This window comes from Cetorhinus maximus, chromosome 8 (genome assembly GCF_964194155.1).
Source record: "Cetorhinus maximus chromosome 8, sCetMax3.hap1.1, whole genome shotgun sequence".
Taxonomy (NCBI): Eukaryota; Metazoa; Chordata; class Chondrichthyes; order Lamniformes; family Cetorhinidae; genus Cetorhinus; species Cetorhinus maximus.
Genome location: NC_135886.1, coordinates 142,350,983 through 142,370,191, shown reverse-complemented (window position 1 = coordinate 142,370,191; position 19,209 = coordinate 142,350,983). Strand labels below are relative to the sequence as shown.

Here is a 19,209-nt window from a genome sequence, read left to right as displayed (position 1 = left end):
ACAAATCTACTGGAATTTTGCGAGGATGTAACTAGTTGAGTTCATGAGGGGGAGCCAGTGGATGTGGTTCATTTGGGCTTTCAGAAGGCTTTTGACAAAGTCCCACATAAGAGATTGGCGTGTAAAATTAAAGCGCATGGGATTGGGGGTAGTGTATTGAGATGGATAGAAAACTGGTTGGCAGACAGGAAACAAAGAGTAGGAATAAATGGGTCTTTTTCCGAGTGGCAGACAGTGACTAGTGGGGTACCGCAGGGATCGGTGCTGGGACCCCAGTTATTCACAATATATATTAATGATTTAAATGAGGGAATTAAATGTAATATCTCCAGATGACAAAAAGCTGGGTGGGAGGGTGAGCTGTGAGGAGGGTGCATAGATGCTTCAGGGTGATTTGGACAAGTTGAGTGGCAAATGCATGGCAGATGCAGTAAGATGTGGATAAACATGAGGTTATCCATTTTGGTAGCAAAAACAGGAAGGCAGATTATTATCTGAATGGCTATAAATTGAGAGAAAGGAATGCGCAATGAGATCTGGGTGTCCTTGTACACCAGTCGCTGAAGGTAAGCATGCAGGTGCAGCAGGCGGTAAAGAAGGCAAGTGGTATGTTGGCCTTCATAGCCAGAGGATTCGAGTGCAGGAACAGGGATGTCTTGCTGCAATTGTACAGGGCCTTGGTGAGACCACACCTAGAATATTGTGTGCAGTTTTGGTCTCCTTATCTGAGGAAGGATGTACTTGCTATAGAGGGAGTGCAGCAAAAGTTTACCCGGCTGATTCCTGAGATGGCGGGATTGACATATGAGGAGAGATTGAGTCGATTAGGATTATAATTCGCTGGAGTTCAGAAGAATGATGGGGGATCTCACAGAAATCTATAAAATTCTAACATGACTAGGCAGGGTAGATGCATGAAGGATGTTCCCGATGGCAGGGGAGTCCAGAACCAGGGGTCACAGTCTGAGGACATGGGGTTGACTATTTGGGACTGAAATGAGGAGAAATTCCTTCACCCATAGAGTGATGAGCCTATGGAATTCGTTACCACAGAAAGTAGTTGAGACCAAAACATTGTATGTTTTCAAGGAGTTAGACACAGCACTTAGGATGAAAGGGATCAAAAGGTATGGGGAGAAAGCAGGAGCAGACTATTGAGTTGGATGATCAGCCATTATCATAATGAATGGCGGAGCAGGCGTGAAGGGCCGAATGGCCTACTTCTGCTCCTAGTTTCTATGTCACTAATTGGAGAAAAATAAGTTATGTTAACACCCAGCAGGAACATGTGGGTTTTAAATAAGAAATTGTTGATAAAGGAATTTTCTTAGGTAGTCATTAATTGCAGAGAGAGAAAAAAAGGCACCCTCAAACCAAAAAATTTACCATCTCCAGATCTTTAATCCCTACTGAACTGAGACCATTACAATGCAGAAAAACAGAATTGCTCCAGAACAGCACCCATTGTGAAGTGCAAAGGTGCTGATTAATTGGATTAGCTACACAGTCACACACCTCTTTCAATTCAAAATATCCCATATTTTATTCTACAATGGCGTCCATTAATAGTTTCAAAATGGCCATTGATACCCTTACAACAAATTGAAAACTCACTCAGGCATCATCAGGTTCTGTTTGTTCTGATGTACGCTTGGAAAACTGTTCCTGAGGGAAGAATATTATGGACCGGGGAGGTGGGTGCAGACAGCTTGCACCCCGCTCCCCAGAAACAAAGTCAGCATGGAGCTGGCCCGTCCTGCAGCCATAAAGTGCTGGGGGCAGCCTAAACAGGAGCTGAGTAGGGCTTATGCCCTTCACTTTGTAAGGAAGCCCGCCCTCGGGAGCTATCGGCCAATCAGATTGGCGGATTGATAGCTCCACCTGGCCTAGCAGCAGCAAGAGGCCACTGCCGGGGCTGCAACGAGAAAGCAAAAGCCCAATGGATCCCCAGAAATAGGTAAGTCTTGGGCAAGAAGGATTTGGGCAGCTTAGGGTGGGAGGGGTGGGTTTAAGGCAGCAGGTGGGTAGAAGTGGGTAGCTCTCTTGGGAGAGCTGTCCCCCAGTCCACAAAGGAAAGCCTCCAAAGTTAGAAATCCCTTCCTTCTCGCCATCTGAAGAATTTTTTTTTTTAATTCAGTCATGGGATGTGGATGTTGTTGGCTTGGCCAGCATTTATTGCCCATCTCTAATTGGGCTTGTTTAGAGGGCATTTACGAGTTAACCACATTGCTGTCGGCCTGGAGTCACACGTAGGCCGGGTAAGAACAGCAGATTTCCTTCCCTAAACGACATTAGTGAACCAGATGGATTTTAACAACAATCGACAATGGTTTCATGGTCATTATTAGACTTTTAATTCTAGATTTTTATTGAATTCAAATTCCACCATCTGCTGTGGTGGGATTTGAACCTGGGTCCCCAGAGCATTACCCTGGATCTCTAGAATACCAGTCCAGTGGCAATACCACCACATAATCAGGTTGCCCACTCCCACCTAACCAAGTACACCAACCATTTTATGGCATGGGCAGTGTATTATCGGGGTGAACTGGCTTGTTAACAAGCCGAATTGACCCTTGATAATTTAAGTATGGTGGGTGGGCTGTTGATTCCAGTGCTTGCCCACTCTCATATTAACGGGGTGAGTTTGAGGGCGAGTGGGCGGGCACCCGTCCTATTTTGTGTGCCCCCCCCAACCCATGCAGCTGAAAACAAGCTCAGCAGGGGCATATAAAATGCAGACCCAAGTCTGACATGGGCATTGAAAGTCTATTTAGAGGCTATTATAAAGGATGTAATAGCACAGCATTCAGAAACACATAATATAATCAAGCAGGGTCAACATGGCTTCATGAAGGGGAAATCATGCCTGACACATTTATCAGAATTCTTTGAGAAAGCAACAAGCAGGATTGATTAAAGGGGAACCAATAGATGTAATATATTTTGTTTTCCAAAAGACATTCAATAACGTACCACACATAAGGCTACTTAATAAGATAAAAGCTCATGGTGTTGGGGGTAGTATATTGACACAAATAGAGGATTGGCTAACTAATAGAAGAGAGTTGGGATAAGGAGAGAGCATTTTCAGGATGGCAACCTGTAACTAGTGGAGTGCCACAGGGATCAGTGCTGGGTACACAATTATTTACAATATATATTAATGGCTTGGATGAGGGAAGTGAACGTACTATTGCCAAGTTGGCAGATGACATAAAAATAGGTGTGAAGGCAAGTGGTGAGGATGACACAAAGAGTCTACAGAGGGATATAAACAGGTTAAGTGGGTGGGCAAAAACTTGGCAGATGGAATATAATGTGGGAAAATGTGAGGTTATGTACTTTGGCAGGAAGAATAGAGGAGCTGAATATTATTTAAAAGGAGAAAGACTGCAGCACAGAGGGATTTGTGGGTCCTTGTGCATGAGTCATAAAAATATAGCATACAAATCCAGCAGGTAATAGGGAAGGCAAGTTTAATGTTGGCCTTTATTTCAAAGGGAATGGAGTATAAAAATAGGGAAGTCTTGCTAAAACTATACAAGGCACTAGTTAGGCCACACCTAGAATACTGTGAACAGTTATGGTCTCCTTATCTAAGGAAAGATATACTGGCATTGGAGGCTGTCCAGAGAAGGTTCACTAAGTTGATCCCAGGTATGGAGGGACTTTCTTATGAGGAGAGGTTGGGTAGATTGGGCCTGTACTCACTGGAGTTCAGAAGAATGAGCGGCGACCTTATTGAAACATATAAGATTCTTAGGGGGCTTGACAGGGTAGATGCTGAGAGGTTGTTTCCCCTTGTAGGGGTGTCTAGGACCAGAGGGCATAATCTCAAGGGGTCGCCCAGTTAAGACAGAGATCAGGAGAAATTTCTACTGAGGGTAGTGAATCTGTGGAATTCTTTACCGCAGAGGGCTGTAGCGGCTGGGTCGTTAAGTATATTCAAGGCTGAGATAGACAGATTTTTAATCAGTAAAGGAATCAAGGGTTAGGGGGAAAAGGCAAGAAAGTGGAGTTGAGTATTATCAGATCAGCCACGATCTCATTGAATGGCAGAGTAAGCTTGATGGGCCGAATGGCCTGCCTCTGTTCCTATGTCTTATGGAAAGCAAGTATTTTAAAGTGATATTTAGAACTAGTAAAAGGTCATCATAGAGTAGACAGAGAGCAAGGCAGAAAGAATGTGGGAAAGATGTAACAGAGGGTGAGAGAATAATAGAGCAGACTGAATCTAAATTTAAACATTTTTAATCAATAAAAGGTGAAGTATTTTGTGGTGATACTTTATGCGTTTAAATGTCCAGTTTCACAGATTAGGGTTAAAACATAAAATTACTTGAGATATTTGAGCAATGGTGTTGGGCATATTTGCACTTGTCATAGTGTCACAATGATTGACTAAAAATAAACTTAACCTAGCTAATACTGAGACTAGGTGTTGCTTCCTGTAACTGCCAGGGGGACAAATCTCGATACAAAATTATTTTCCAGTTGTGATGCAAATCTTCTCTACTAAAGCATAAAAATGTGTTTAATTTACTCCAGTACCTGGTTGGTGTTTTTTTCTTTGCCTGTTTTTGAACTATACCAGGGCTCATCGTTAGCAGGATCACTTTGCCAGACGTACTTCAATGTGGTGCCTACCAAAGATTTAGTGACCAGTATGCACAGATACACTATTAAAAAAACATTAATCGACCTGCAAGGGAATAAAAAAAATTTCAAATTATTTTTGTGGTTATGATATGCAATGCCGAAATTGCAAGAAATTTTCAATTTAAAAAAATTGGCTTCATTGCGACACATGTATTTGAGAATACAATGGAGGAACCATTACCATATCTAATGCTGTCAGTTCTGTCTCAGTAAATTTCTGCTGTCCCTTTCTCAGTTACCCTAATCCATCCTTTTAATTTTCTGCCTTCCCAAGATTCTGGTCCACTTCTCTAGCATCCTTTGGTCTCTACTGTGACAACTCTCCTGCCTTATGTTAATGCATTACCTACGCCCTTTGCTCCACTATTTCTCTGCCCAGAGCCTTTTGCCTCATCCCTTTTTTCCTCTATTTCATTCCATGTAGTTCGCAATCTATGACATCCTGTGGTAGCAAAGAAACTTGTCCAGTAAGTCAGTACCCTAATAGGCCTTCTTAAACTATAAAATAACTGTCTTAAATTAAGTTTGTTTCCTATTATTAGATAAAAACAATTAAAACATTATTTCACAAAAATCTTCCAAACTGACAGCATGATATATATGCTTGCAATATCAAACATACAGGGCTGGATTTTGCCGTCGGCGAACAAGAGGTGGGTCCCCCTCGCTGACGGCAAAATGACGCGGGATGACGTTGGGGGGAACCCCCGACATCATCCCGCCCCACTTAAATATTCAGGACGGCGGGGGCACAGCGAAATCAGCTGTCCGCCCTCCGACCTGTCAATGGCCAATTGAGACCATTGACAGGATAATTAAAACAATTAAAGGACCTGCCCGTCCAACCTTAAGGTTGGTGGGCAGGCCAGGAGCCCCATGAAAAAACATGAATCCTCATCCACCGGCCGGATGAGGTTTCATGTCGGTTTTAAAAATCTTTAATAAAGTTTCTGAGATATTTATTAACATGTCCCATCTCGTGTGACATTGTCACATGAGGGAGACATGTTAAGGATTTTATTATTTTTCTATTTTTAATGTTTATACAGCTGTCAGCGATCTCCCTGAGGCAGCACTTAGCCTCAGGGAGATGAGCGCTCTTTCGTGCGCATGCATGAAAGAGCGCACTCTCGCATTTGGGGAATCCCCCCCCCACCACACAGGAAGCGCATAGCGCTTCCCGGCGGACGTCACACTGGGCAGGCCTTAATTGGCCCGCCCACTCAAAATGGCAGCGGGGCCCGCTTCTCCAGCGGGGATCAGCTCCCCGCCCACCCGGCAGACAGAAAATTCTGCCCACAATATCTGTTGGGAGTTTTATTGCAACACGATGAACTAAGCAAACATTTATTAACCCCAAAAGGCATTTACACTGAACTGTAGTTTGTGGCGTAAAGCAGCTTATTTAGGCGTTTTACACCAAAGCATTACACTGAGTTGTCTATCATTTCTACCCACCCCTACACTGCTGTCAAGTTCAGAATATGACAAAATATTCTTTCAAAAATATTGAGGGGACACAAGAAACAAAATGAAATAATTTTAAAAATCTATGTGCATAAGTTAGAATGCAACGCATAATTTATAAGAATGTAATTACTTCTCCACCACTGAGCGTTTCTGTGTCTTTCCTTGGTAGTTCAAGGCCATTTTGGTTTCCATTCCTGTATACATGGAAACACCTGAAATTCACATTAGTCAAAAATGAATATCTGTTGTTCAGTGCATGCAAATGTACAAACACTGTTCTGATGTTTTCAATTATTTTACTCTATTTTCTGTGAAGCAAATAGTCCTTACCCACAGAGCTTAAAACTGCATCATAATAACAAACACGTCACTGTTTATTATAAATAACAGAGGTGTCTCCACCCTCCCACAGATATAATTACTTCCATAACAACTGGTACAGAAGCTTACCATATATCTTATCAGTGTTCTTTAACGTGGCTCCTCTTAACAGCAGGTTTTCAGGTCCCAAAGACCTAACGTAAGTAAATAAATCTCAGTTTGGAAGAAAAGGAAATAAATCTGATAAAATAATGAACATTCCTTGGTCCAAAATATAAGCAGGAACCCAGTTAAGAACATTTGCATACAATTCAGAAAGTGTAAGCTTTGAGAACCTGGTTACTCAATGGCTGCAGATGAGCTTTCAAAACACTTCTCCAGTACATACAAAAGTGTCATGAAATGAAGCAAAAATCAACATGCTGTGTAAAATTTGAGTACCTGAAGCAGGTGGCGTTTCACTGGATGAAGTTTGTTCACCAGTTATGTATGACACAATATCATTTATCTACACACAAATTCCTCGCAAATTAAGATATTGCACGATCAGAACATTAATCAGGCATTTTAAAAAAAAACACAGCACTGTTATGAAATTTATTGTTTCAATATTAATATTTGGAAAATGGGAGCTACTCAGTGTCACAGGTGGTGGTGAGCTGCCTTCTTGAAGGTTAAAGATTATAATTGTGTATATAATTGGCTCTAATTTCCAGCCCACCCATCCTGACCATTCCCTGAAGGCAATGCAAGCTTGGTTTTAAAAAGCTGGAAGCATTTATAAAATGTACAGTAACAGATTAGACGGTTACATAGAATTCCATTGCATGTTGTAATGCGTACCTTGCAGTTGGTTCTTGTTTATCACTGAAAACATGAATTCGCCCAACGAACCTGCAATCATCAAATTTCATATTAGTGCTGTATGATTTTGTTTCAAAAATCTTCCAACAGTTGCATCAAAAAATGTAAAATACATCTCTAGCCTCACCAGGATAAAAGAAAGCTGCCAAAACAATATGTTGCAGTAAATTGACTGCACGTGAATTTTTATAAAATGTAAAAACAAGAAGTGATCTCATCTCAAATTCCCAGGATTTATATTGGTTTGTTCTACAACACAGCAAGGTAAAGAAAAACCCTGTATCATAATAAAACATATCATTGTTTCATTAATATTATTGTTAAAAAGAACCCTGCCGGGGCAAATGATTAATGTTTAATTTTGTGTTTTTTAAAAATTCATTCATGGGATGTGGGTGTCGCTGGCTAGGCCAGCATTTGTTGCCCATCCCTAGTTGCCCTCGAGAAGGTGGTGGAGAGCTGCCTTCTTGAACCACTGCAGTCCATGGGGTGTAGGTACACCCATAGTGCTGTTAAGGAAGGGAGTTCCAGGATTTTGGCCCAGCGACAGTGAAGGAACGGTAATATGTTTCCAAATCGGGATGGTGAGTGACTTAGAGGGGAACTTCTAAGTGGTGGTATTCCCATCTATCTGCTGCCCTTGTCCTTTTCGATGGTAGTGCTTGTGGATTTGGAGAATGAATTCGAAGAAGCCTTGATGAATTCCTGTAGTGCATCTTGTAGATGATAGATAGCTGTTATGTCCTGGAAGGTATCAAGCTTCTTGAGTGTTGTTGAAGCTGCACTTATCCAGGCAAGTGGGGAGTATTCCATCACATTCTTGATTTGTGCCTTGTAGATGGTGGACAGGCTTTGGGGAGTCAGGAGGCAAGTTACCCGTTGCAGGATTCCTAGCCTCTGACCTGCTCATGTAGCCACAGTATTTATATAGCTAGTCCAGTTCAGTTTCTGGTCACTCCTAGGATGTTGATAGTGGGAGATTCAGTGATAGTAATGCCTCTGAATTGCAAGGGGAGATGGTTAAATAGTAATGCCTCTGAATTGCAAGGGGACATGGTTAGATTCTCTCTTGTTGGAGATGGTCATTGCCTAGCACTTATGTGGTGTGACTGTTACCTGCCACTTGTCAGCCCATTATTAGCCAGCCCCCAATGACCCAGAGAGAGAGAGAGAAAACATGGACATGTAGCAGTATAAATAACTGTTTACAAATGTCAGCATTAAATGAGCAATATCCCAGGGCAGGTCAATTAGGCCACTATCAATCCTGATCTAAGCATATCTCTGTGGCTCTCAAAGTGTGCCTATTCCTTACCAAAATAAATTTTATCTTTCACTTGTGTCTGACTTTCTGGCCTTTTTGTCACTTGTACCTTAGTTTTGCTTTCATTTATCCCAACCTCCAGACAAGGCAGCTATTGATGCCTATGGTTACTTGGCTTAGTTCTTAACATTCTCATCAAGAACAGAATGATCGTAGGTTCAAGCTTTACTCCAGCACTCGAGGGCATAAATTAGACTGGCACTTCAGTGCAGTGTTGGGGAAGTATTACTTGCCTTATTTCAGATGAGACATTGAAATGAGGTGTGTACACAAGATCTCATGGCACAAAAAGGTGCATCTCCCTCAACCAAAAGAAGTGTGTGGGGAGACAGTGGCATGGCTGTAATGTCATTGGACTTGGCAATCCGAAGGCCAATGCTAGTGCTCTGGGGACATGGGTTCCATTCCCACCATGGGAGCTGGTGGAATTTAAATTTAATGAATAAAATCTGGAATTGAAAGCTAGTCTCAATAATTGTGAGCATGAAACTATTGATTATCATAAAAACCTATCGAGTTCAATAATCTACTTTAGGGAAGGAAATCTGCTGTCCTTACCTGGTCTGGGCTACATGTGACTCAGAAACGTGGTTGATTCTCAACTGTCCTCTGAAATGGCCTAGCAAGCCAGTCAGTTCAAGGGCAATTGGAGACTGCCCCCGTTACTTACTTTAAAGCCCGCTCTACTGCCCTAGTTATATGACCAGAATACTGGCCCTAGCATGGCTGAGGAGACACCCGTCCCAACAATACAGCTCTTAATTTCCCCAGTACTGGTACCAGTGCCACATGAAACAAAACCCATTTCTCCAACACAATCTTAGAGCCACGCATTCAACTCAATATTACTTATCCTAACTTACCCTGCCATTCCTAATGGCTCTTAAGGTGATGAGCCACAGTCCTATACTGCTGCAGTCCACATATAGGTACATCAACAATGTTAGGGGAAAGTTCCAAGATTTGACCCAGCGATGAAGAAACAATTATATAGCTCCAACTCAGGATGGTGTATGACTTAGATGTGAACTTGGAGGTGGCGATGTTTGCAGGCGGCAGCATTTACAAGAGTCTGTTGCCCTTGTCTTTCCAGGTGGTAGAGCTGTTTCATGGTTTGGAACGTGTTGTTGAAGGAGCCCAGGCAAGTTGCTGTAGTGCATCTTGTAGATGGTGTACACTTCTGGGATTTGAACTCATGTCTCTGGATTACTAAGCCAATAACACAACCATAATGCTAACATACCTCCTTGCTGATAACAACAGTGCATAAAAATTCAAAAGTAACTTTTTAATGCTAACTATTTTTGAGCATCCCGAGCACGTTCTATGAATAGGCTACTGCGTGTCTCACTTTTCCAGCGTTTATTTTATGATTCCTGCTAACTTTCTATGTCAGCACTGTTCCAATATTTTATACTTAATTTTCCCTACTTCCTCCTCTGGACAAAGAATATGATAAAAATGTATTTTTCCACCCAGGAGATAGAGAACTCACCCTGCAGGCACGTTGGCTCAAATAAGATGGCCAGCAGGCTTACGCAAACATGGGAGGAGCACAAACGTCCAGTTTAATTCTGTCTCACTTTCCAACGCAGCTTAACTTGACAATATTTAGCGAAGGGTTCTTTCTCCCTTGCTTTGGTACACACAGATCAAATGTAGAACCCCTACTCCACAAATGATTGAATCTTGAGCCTTCTATGACTAAATGACTCAGACACATTGCATATTTACTTTAGCAACTTAATCACCAGGATCACAAATGGAATATTATATTACATGGTTTTCAGATGGCTCTGTAGACAGCTAGGCTGCCTGACTATAATTCAATAGAAAATTGCAGGAATTCGAATCACTTACGCTGTTTAACAATTGATAATTATCAGTGAGAAGGAAGTAGTAGTGTTTGTGACTAAATACATCATGAATGGTACCAGTTGTTACCTTCAAATCCTGCAGGTCCAAGCTATTGAGGCAACAAGTGGATTGCACATAAACAACTCGCTCAATCTGGAACCCACTTTAAAAAAGAATCTGTTCCTCCCAGTGTTACCCATTATCAGGATGACAATTATATTTCATTCTGACCAGCCCTGTGATGGTGTTTTTTTTTTAGCTCATTCTTGGGATGTTGGCAAGGCCAGCAATAATCGTCCATCCCTAACTGCCCTTGATGCGACAATTGTAACTATCTTCAAAAAGGGAGATGTGGAAACTATCGAGGTATATCCCTCTTATCCATAGCAGGAAAATCCTGATGCAGTTTCCCGAATCGCCTACTTCCTGTGGAGGAACTTCTCCCAGAGTGTGGTTTTAGATCTTTCAGAGTAACCTCTGATCTCTGTTGCCAGACAAATCCAAGAAAAATGTTGAGAACACCACCAGGAACTCTTCACTGCATTGATCGACCTGGCCAAAACATTTGACTCAGTAAATTGTAAGGCTCTGTGGATTGTGCTCTAGAGATTGGGCGTCCAAGAAACTTCATCACAATCCTGCAACTGCTTCATGATGAAATGACTGCAGCTATCAAGTGAGGGATCTGAACAGTCCCTTTAAAATCCAGGCCAGTGCCAAGCAAGGCTTGAGATATTACTTCCAACTTACTGGAAAGAAATTATTTGCCTTAAAAGGTCATTTGCCCTCTGGTATGAGTATTAACTACAACCAAGATGGAAAACTCTTTAACCTGTCATCTCTGTGCCAAAACTAAACTGGCCACCACAAACATACATGATCTATAGTTTACAGATGTGCTAGGTTTGCAAGCCACTTGAGATCTCTTCAATTCTGCATACAAGAGACTCGGCACATCTTTGAATGCTGCCTAAACAAAACTCAACCATCCAGACCTGGTAAACCAAATATTCCACCCCCATATGTTGAAGGACAGGCTCCAGTTTATGTTGAGCACTTCCCATAATTTGGCAGCCATCTCTTTCAAGAGGCCAGCATTGACAAAGAGATTCAACACCAGATCAGCGGTGCCAGCTCAGCCTCCTACAAACAGCGAGTGTTTGACAACAAAGGCCTCTGCAAGTCAACAGAAGTCCTAGTTTACGGAGCAGTTATCATCACTATCACACTCTTGTGCTGCAGTGAGACCTGGACTGTGCATCAGCTACGAGTGCTAGAGAAATTCCACAAGCAATGCCTCCGCCAAATCCCTCAGATTCATCGGGAGGACTGTCGAACAAACATTAGTGTCCTTCTTGAAGCCAGCTCCACAAACATTCAAGCAAAACTCCTGCAAAAATCAACTACAATTGGACACTATGGATGGCCGAAAAGAGTCTCCTCCGCCAGGTCCTGTTTTCTCAGCTCTCAAATGGCCAGCGTTCCAGGGGAGGACAGGCAAAACATTACAAAGACAGTCAAGTTCTCCTTGAAGCGTGGCAACATTGACATTAATTAATAGGAAGAACTTGCTACCAACTGTTCAAAATGGCAACAACCTGCCCACAAAGCTGCATCATGCTTTGAATCTAAATGCCTTGATGGGGCAGAGGAGCAGCAGGCAAGGAAAGGAAGCAAATCCCGCAATCTGAATCCCACTATTATGTGGGGTGTCCTGGTCCATGTGCTCAAAGATCAGTGGGTCAAGAATCAGCCTGTTCAGTCACGCGAAGACCAATGGCAGAAACTCACGACCCCGAGTAGACGTCATCCTCCTTAAACAGGTGGTGGTTGACTGCCTTGTTGAACCTCTTCAGTACTTGTAGTCAGTGTTTAGTGGAGAATTCTGGGATAGGAAACTTGATGCAGTCCCCATGACACTAATGTTCTTCTTGGTGTTAAAGAGGAAGGTGCTGTTGAAGAAAACTTGATCAATCACTACAGCGCAGCTTGAAGACAGTGCATATGACAGGCAAAGAGCTCCAATGATAGAGGGGGTAGATAGGGTAGACATTGACTTCAATAGATGTGCCAATCAGGCTGTATGATGTATGCTGTCAAGCTGAACTATAATAATAGCTTCAGGCATCCAGTAATTGCCGAATATTTCATCACACTTGCAAACCCTGTAGGTGGTGAAGAGGCTCTCTACCCAACATTCCAGTTAAACTTCTTGTCGGTGGTGACTCCTTCGTTCAAAAATGTTGAGCTTAAGTGTGTAGGTGCATGCTTAACTAGCTAACTAACTGGGAAGGTGGTGGCACAGTAGTATTGTCACTGGATTAGTATTTCAGAGACTCAGGGTAATGTTCTGGGGAACAAAAACAGAAAACGCTGGAAAATCTCAGCAGATCTAACAGCATCTGTGGAGCAAAAAAAAGAGTTAACATTTTGAGTCCTTATGACTCTTCTTTAGAGCTGTTCTGGGGACCCAGGTTCAAATTAAAAGTCTGATGATGACCATGAAACCATTACCAATTGTCCTAAAAACCCATCTGGTTCACTAACACCATTTAGGGAAGGAAATCTGCTGTCCTTACCTGGTCTGGCCCACGTGTGACTCCAAGCCCACGGCAATATGGTTGACTCTTAAGCATCCTCAGAATATGGGCAATAAATGCTGGCCTAGCCAACGACGCCCACATGCCATGAACGAATAAAAAAAATACTAATGCTGTGAGATGCTGTGGAGTAGCAAATTATGGCCCATTACACCAGAGATTCAAGTGAAATCTGTAGTTTTCAGGTTGCCTAATAACCAGAAAGTTCTTTTCGGTTTTGCACAGATGTTAATTTGCTATTATACAGCAAGAGTGTTTTATCATGGCTTAGCAATTGAAGACAGACAAATGTATTTTACTATGTTTTTTGGAGAAATCATTTTAATTCCATCACATGATAAATCAATTAGTGCTAGACTGAAATAGTCTTTTCTTAATTGATATTCCCACAGAAAGTAAAATCTAAAAGCAAGCATCAACTGTATTAATAATGCAGAAAGGTGAACATAGTACAGATTGGAACTTGTTTTTATAAAATGCAATTCTGTATGGTAACTAGCTACCCCACAACACTACAATGGGCAGAACTGCAAATAAGTGTTCAGTGTAAAAGCAAAATTTCTGATTTTAAAAAGAAACCATACATGTGTATTTAAATTGTGTAATAAATATTCAAAGGATCAGATCTTTAATAAAAATATCACTCAAGGCTATTCCCCCAATGAAATCCAACTGAATTACTACTGCTCACAGAATTCTCACTGGTAGCATCACTGTACAGTGGAGTGTTAGCATCTCTTTGCATATCAGTGTAATCAGAACCATCATTCTCAGTTAACTGGGTTCAGCCTACAGTATTGTAAATGGACAATATCATGGAACAGCTGGTGTAATGCAGCCTGTAGGTACTGTCTAAAGGTTCAAACTAAAATTAAGAATCCATGCTCTCCAGCTAACAATGGAAGTTGACCAATTAATGGACCAATCCCCATCTCCTCTGATAAGCACATGACTTCCTTTTACAGCTTGAATGTTCTGCAGCTTTTCATAGACTTAGGAAACATATTGAACAGACTATGGCCCAAGTAACTTGAGATGCCCAAAAAAATTCTTAGTAGTGGACATTGTTTCCAGTTAATACTGATAAATGTAGGTTTTCAAGGCAATGAGAATGAATGGGTTCACATTGGGTAGATAAGAATACCCAAGAGAATACAGAGGAAAACCACACAAGGATTAGTGCCTTTTATACTAAGTTGAAGGCTGGGAGAAAGGAAGTTTAGCATCAAAAAGCAATCTGGGTCTTCATGGACAAATTAAAATTTGATTAAACATAAACATGTCTAAAATTTGTAAAGAGAACACCACTTAAATGTGAGTTCATGTGATAAAATGGTTCATCTTGATTGATTATATATTGAGGGTATTAGAAAAGGAGCCCAATTAGTGTAACTAAATATGTAAATAATTGAGATTTTTAGATATTAGAGATTTTTTCAAAAAAGGTTTGCAAGATTCGGGCAGTTTAGTAAGTCACAACGACTTCTAAGAAAAATTAAGGATGATAAATCAGAGGGTTAAGCATTTAATTTGAGAGCCATATTTGTATGTAGCAGCTTGGCGACAGCTGTAACCTCAAAATATAGCACAGAGAAATAGAGGCATTGTGCATCCAAAATTGGTTACGAAAGAATGAGATGACAAATGGAAGGGGAAAAGAATACAATGACTATGGACAGAGATCAATCTTGCCCCATTCAATAACAGTTTCTCAAAGGTAGGCAGAGCTCCCCAACCATACCATAGTGCACCCCCAAACGATAAGGTTGCTTGCGCCTGTGTTCTCACTATCAAGGGATATAGTCTTGTAAGGATGAGGGTTTCAGAATAAAATGGTAAAGCTGAAAGAGCTAATCAAATGGCAGAGCTAGCTCAAATGGGCCAAAGCGCTTAATGTTTGTTTCTATATTCTTGTACTATATTCTTCTTAGGAACGTAATGGGCATGGAGATAGGAGGTGGCCATTTAGCCTCTTGAACCTGTTCTGTCATTCAAAATGATCATAGATGATCTGTCTCTACTGGCATCCTTCCACCTACGGGAGCTGGACATGCAGCAAACAATCCATTTAGGTGGCTGCGGGTGGCGCCTTCATTTGGTGCTCCTTGCTGATGGCTATGAAGGCCATTCCTCGAGGGGCAGGCTGTGCCACCTATGAAGTTGCCACGTGACTTAAGTTTTTGTTTTCTGCTTTGGTGCCTGTTGCCAAGCTGGTGTAGCCAATTGTCGTTATGATAATGCACACCAACCCTCAGATGTCGCAATTTCCTTCTTTTGCCAGCAAGTAACTCCCAGGTGTGACAGCTGATGTTTAGGGCTTTCATGTCATGCTTATAAGCATCCTTGAAGCAGAGCCTTGGGCATCACAATGGCAGCCTTGCTTTGGCTACCTCACCATACACAAGATTCTTGGGTATGTGACTGCCTTCTATTTTGTGTATGTGGCCGATCCACTGAAGCCTTCTCTTTCTGATTAGTGCCAACAAACCTGGGAGCTCTGCTTCGGAGGGGACTGCCACATTCGTGATGTTGTCTTGCCAGGGTATACCCATAATGCACTGCAGACAGTGAAGCTGGAAGCCTGGTCCTAAGGGTCAGCTTGGTGTTATTCCATGCATGTTTTGAGAGTCAGCCAAAGGTGGTAGCTGCTTTTCCATCATGAGTATTGAGCCAAGGTAGCAGAACCTGCGAACCACTTCCAGTGGAGCGCTATTTAGTGTGATCAGGGCTGAGATGTAATACCTGGTTCCCATGACCACAGCTTTCTTGGGAAGACCAAGTTACAGGCATGGGAGAGACAGTCCGTGAATTTGGATGATCTGTATCTTAAGTACATTTATCTACCTTGGTTCTGCAACCCATAAAACTCATACCTATTAAAAATTTACGATTGCTCTCCTTGGGGGATGTTTTCTCCCAAATTTCTATCAGATGGTTTCAATTTCCCCAGAAAATTATGTACGTCGCAGCACAGCAGAAATATTCACTCATTTTTACTGTCTCTAACTTTATCACCACGGCACCACGCCCCAGTAGCCCCCTCCCCCATACACACCAACATGAAACTTTTGCACACAAATCTAGATGCTCACTCCATAAACTTTGTTCCGACTTGGTTCAATTTTGCAATTATGGCAACAGTCAACTTTTTTGGCAATAAACCTTAGTACCTTTATAAAACTATGGTTAGGCTCCAACTAGAGTACTGCATCCAATTGTGGTCACCACACTTTGGGAAAGATGCGAAGGTCCTTGAAAGGGTGCAGAGGAGGATGGTTCCAAGGATGGGAGGTTTAGCTACAAGGTTAGGTTTGAAAGGCTTGACTTTACTTCAAGTAGAACAAGGAAATTGAGGGGAGATTTGGTAGAGGTGTGCAAGATCATGACAGGCGTAGACAAGGAAAAACTCTATCCATTAGCTGATGGTACACTGACAAGGGGACACAGGCTTAAGATTTTGGGAAAGAGGTGTAGGGGGAACGCGGGGGGAACATTTAAAAAAAAACACAGCGAGTAGAACCTGGAACTCGCTGACCATGAGGATGGTGGAAGTGAAATCAATGATTTCAAGGGGAAACTGGATGTGCATTTGAAGGAAATAAACTTGCTGGGCTACAGGGATCAAGTGGGGGGTGGGGTGGGACTGACAGGACTCAATGGGCTGAATGGCCTCCTTCTATGCCATGAATGACTCTTACTAATAGAAAATTTATTTATTTATTTTTTTAAAAATCCGTTCATGGGAAGTGGGTTTCGCTGGCTGGGCCAGTGTTTATTGCCCATTCCAAGTGGCCCTTGAAAAAGTGGTGAGCTGCCTTCTTGAACCACTGCAGTCCATGTGCTATAGGTACATTATCAGTGACATTTGGAAGGGAGTTCCAGGGTTTTGGCCCAGCGACAGTGAAGGAATGGCGATACATTTCCAAGTCAGGATGGTGAGTGGCTTGGAGAGGAACTTTCAAGTGGTGGTAGTTGCATCTATCTGCTGCCTGTGTCCTTCTAGATGATAGTGGTCGTGGGTTTGGAAGGTGCTCTCCAAGAAGCCTTGGTGAATTCCTGCAATGCATCTTGTAGATGGTATACTCTGCTGCTACTGCGCGACAGTGGAGGAGGGAGTGAATGTTTGTGGATATGGAGCCAATCAAGCGGGCTGCTTTGTCCTGGACGGTGTCAAGCTTCTTGAGTGTTGTGGGTGCTGCACTCATCCAAGCAAGTGGGAAATATTCCATCACACTCCTGACTTGTGCCTTGTAGATGGTGGGGAGGCTTTGGGGAGTCAGGTGGTGAGTTACTTGTCGCACGATTCCTAGCCTGACCTGCTCTTGTTGCCATAGTGTTTATATGGCTAGTCCAGTTCAGTTTCTGGGCAATGGTAATCCCCAGGATGTTGATAGTGAGGGGGATTCAGTGATGGTAATGCAATTGAAAGTCAAGAAGCGATGATTGGATTCTCTCTTGTTGGAGATGGTCATTGCCTGACACTTGTGTGGCGTGAATGTTACTTGCCACTTGTCAGCCCAAGTCTGGATATTGTCCAGGTCTTGCTGCATTTGGACATGGATTGCTTCAGTATCTGAGGAGTCGTGAATGCTGCTGAACATTGTTGAATGCACAATGAACATCTCCACTTCTGACCTTATGATGGAAGGAAGGATATTGATGAATCAGCTGAAGATGGTTGGACCTAGGACACTACCCTGAAGAACTCCTGCAGTGATGTCCTGGAACTGAGATGTCTGACCTCCAACAACCACAACCACCTTCCTTTGTGCTAGGTATGATTCCAACCAGTGGAGAGTTTTCCCTCTGATTCCCATTGACTCCAGTTTTGCTAGGGCTCCTTGATGTCACAATCGGTCAAATGCAGCCTTGATGTCAAGGGCAGTCACTCTCACCTCACCTGTATATCATGTGAAAGAAAAATACTACAACTTCCTCATGAAAACCAACTCAGTAGTTTCACAGGAACTACAATGACTAAGATATCGTATTTCAGGACATCAAAATTTTTTAAAAATCACAAAGCACCAAACCTCTGACAATTAAATGTTGACAGCCCAGAGTTTGGTACAGAAAGCAGACAGCACCATTCACAACATGGGAATTGAAACGTACAAGCCCAAAAGTAACCAGAAATGCAAAACCTAAAAAGGGATGACCAGGTTGAGCCAAATAAATAAACCAAGCCATGATCCACACACAGAATACCAGTAAAAGGAGTGCAGGTTTGGGGGGCAGGGGGAAGAGACACATTGTATTATAGCAGTATACCTGGTGTCTTGGCTAGGATGCACCAACCGACTGCTCTTGCACTATGTAGAAAGCACAATTACTAGGTTCTGCATTCATCAACTTTATGCTGTTTAGGTGATTGAGATGTGTAAATAATTTGGTCAACTGTATTACTGACAATAGGCAATTAGACAAGCTAAATTTCCTTGGACTAAAATTAAAACCCTCATTATTGTTGAAGGCAGCCTCCATTTCCATCGCAGTTAAATGAGATTTAATGGTTTAATTACATTACATCAGTGTCTACAGTTCAAAAATACTTGGTACGGAACTCCTTGAGGTAGTGAAAGGTTTAATTTAATGTAAGCCCCTTTGTTCTCTCTTAATGGCAAATTGTACATTCATGCAATCTTCCACTAAGAAGGAGTCTGCATTACATAAAATATCTGACATAAGCAAAAGATAACATCAAGGTTCAGGGCTCATTAAGATTTTATTTAATGAGACTTTTTTTTAGACAAAGCTTGGCAACCAGTTTTAAACAGCCAAATATGCAAGTATGACTTGACATTTTACAGTTAATTCACAGGAAAGCTAATGTCACCTTCTGGCACACAATCCCTTCAAAGCAATACAACAGGCAGCATCAAGTTACACTGGCTGCCCTCTCAAGGAAAAGCAGATCTTTCAGCTACATAATTTATTGCATGTTACAGTGCAGTATCAGCTATTGCTGATCCTAAAATTTCACGGAGGAAGACACGAGTAACATCCCCAAAATTCAAGAGAGTCGGGGGTGGCAGAGGTGAGTATGGTGGCCTTTACCAAGGAGAAGGTACTAGGAAAACTGAAAGGTCTGAAGGTGGATAAATCACCTGG

At 42.2% G+C, this 19,209-nt stretch overlaps 1 protein-coding gene across 4 annotated transcripts in view; it reads right to left on the bottom strand.

Annotated features, from left to right (window-relative positions):
* The window catches only part of atp11c (ATPase phospholipid transporting 11C (ATP11C blood group)), a 155,521-nt gene that overhangs the window by 84,610 nt on the left and 51,702 nt on the right, over positions 1–19,209 (bottom strand). For all 4 annotated transcript variants that reach the window (XM_078547698.1, XM_078547699.1, XM_078547701.1 and 1 more), the window contains exons 8-11: positions 7,297–7,347; positions 6,583–6,647; positions 6,263–6,344; positions 4,555–4,705 (exon numbers count right to left, since the gene is read on the bottom strand). In XM_078547698.1, the coding sequence (XP_078403824.1) occupies positions 4,555–4,705; positions 6,263–6,344; positions 6,583–6,647; positions 7,297–7,347 (349 nt within the window). The remainder of the gene's footprint in view (positions 1–4,554; positions 4,706–6,262; positions 6,345–6,582; positions 6,648–7,296; positions 7,348–19,209) is intronic.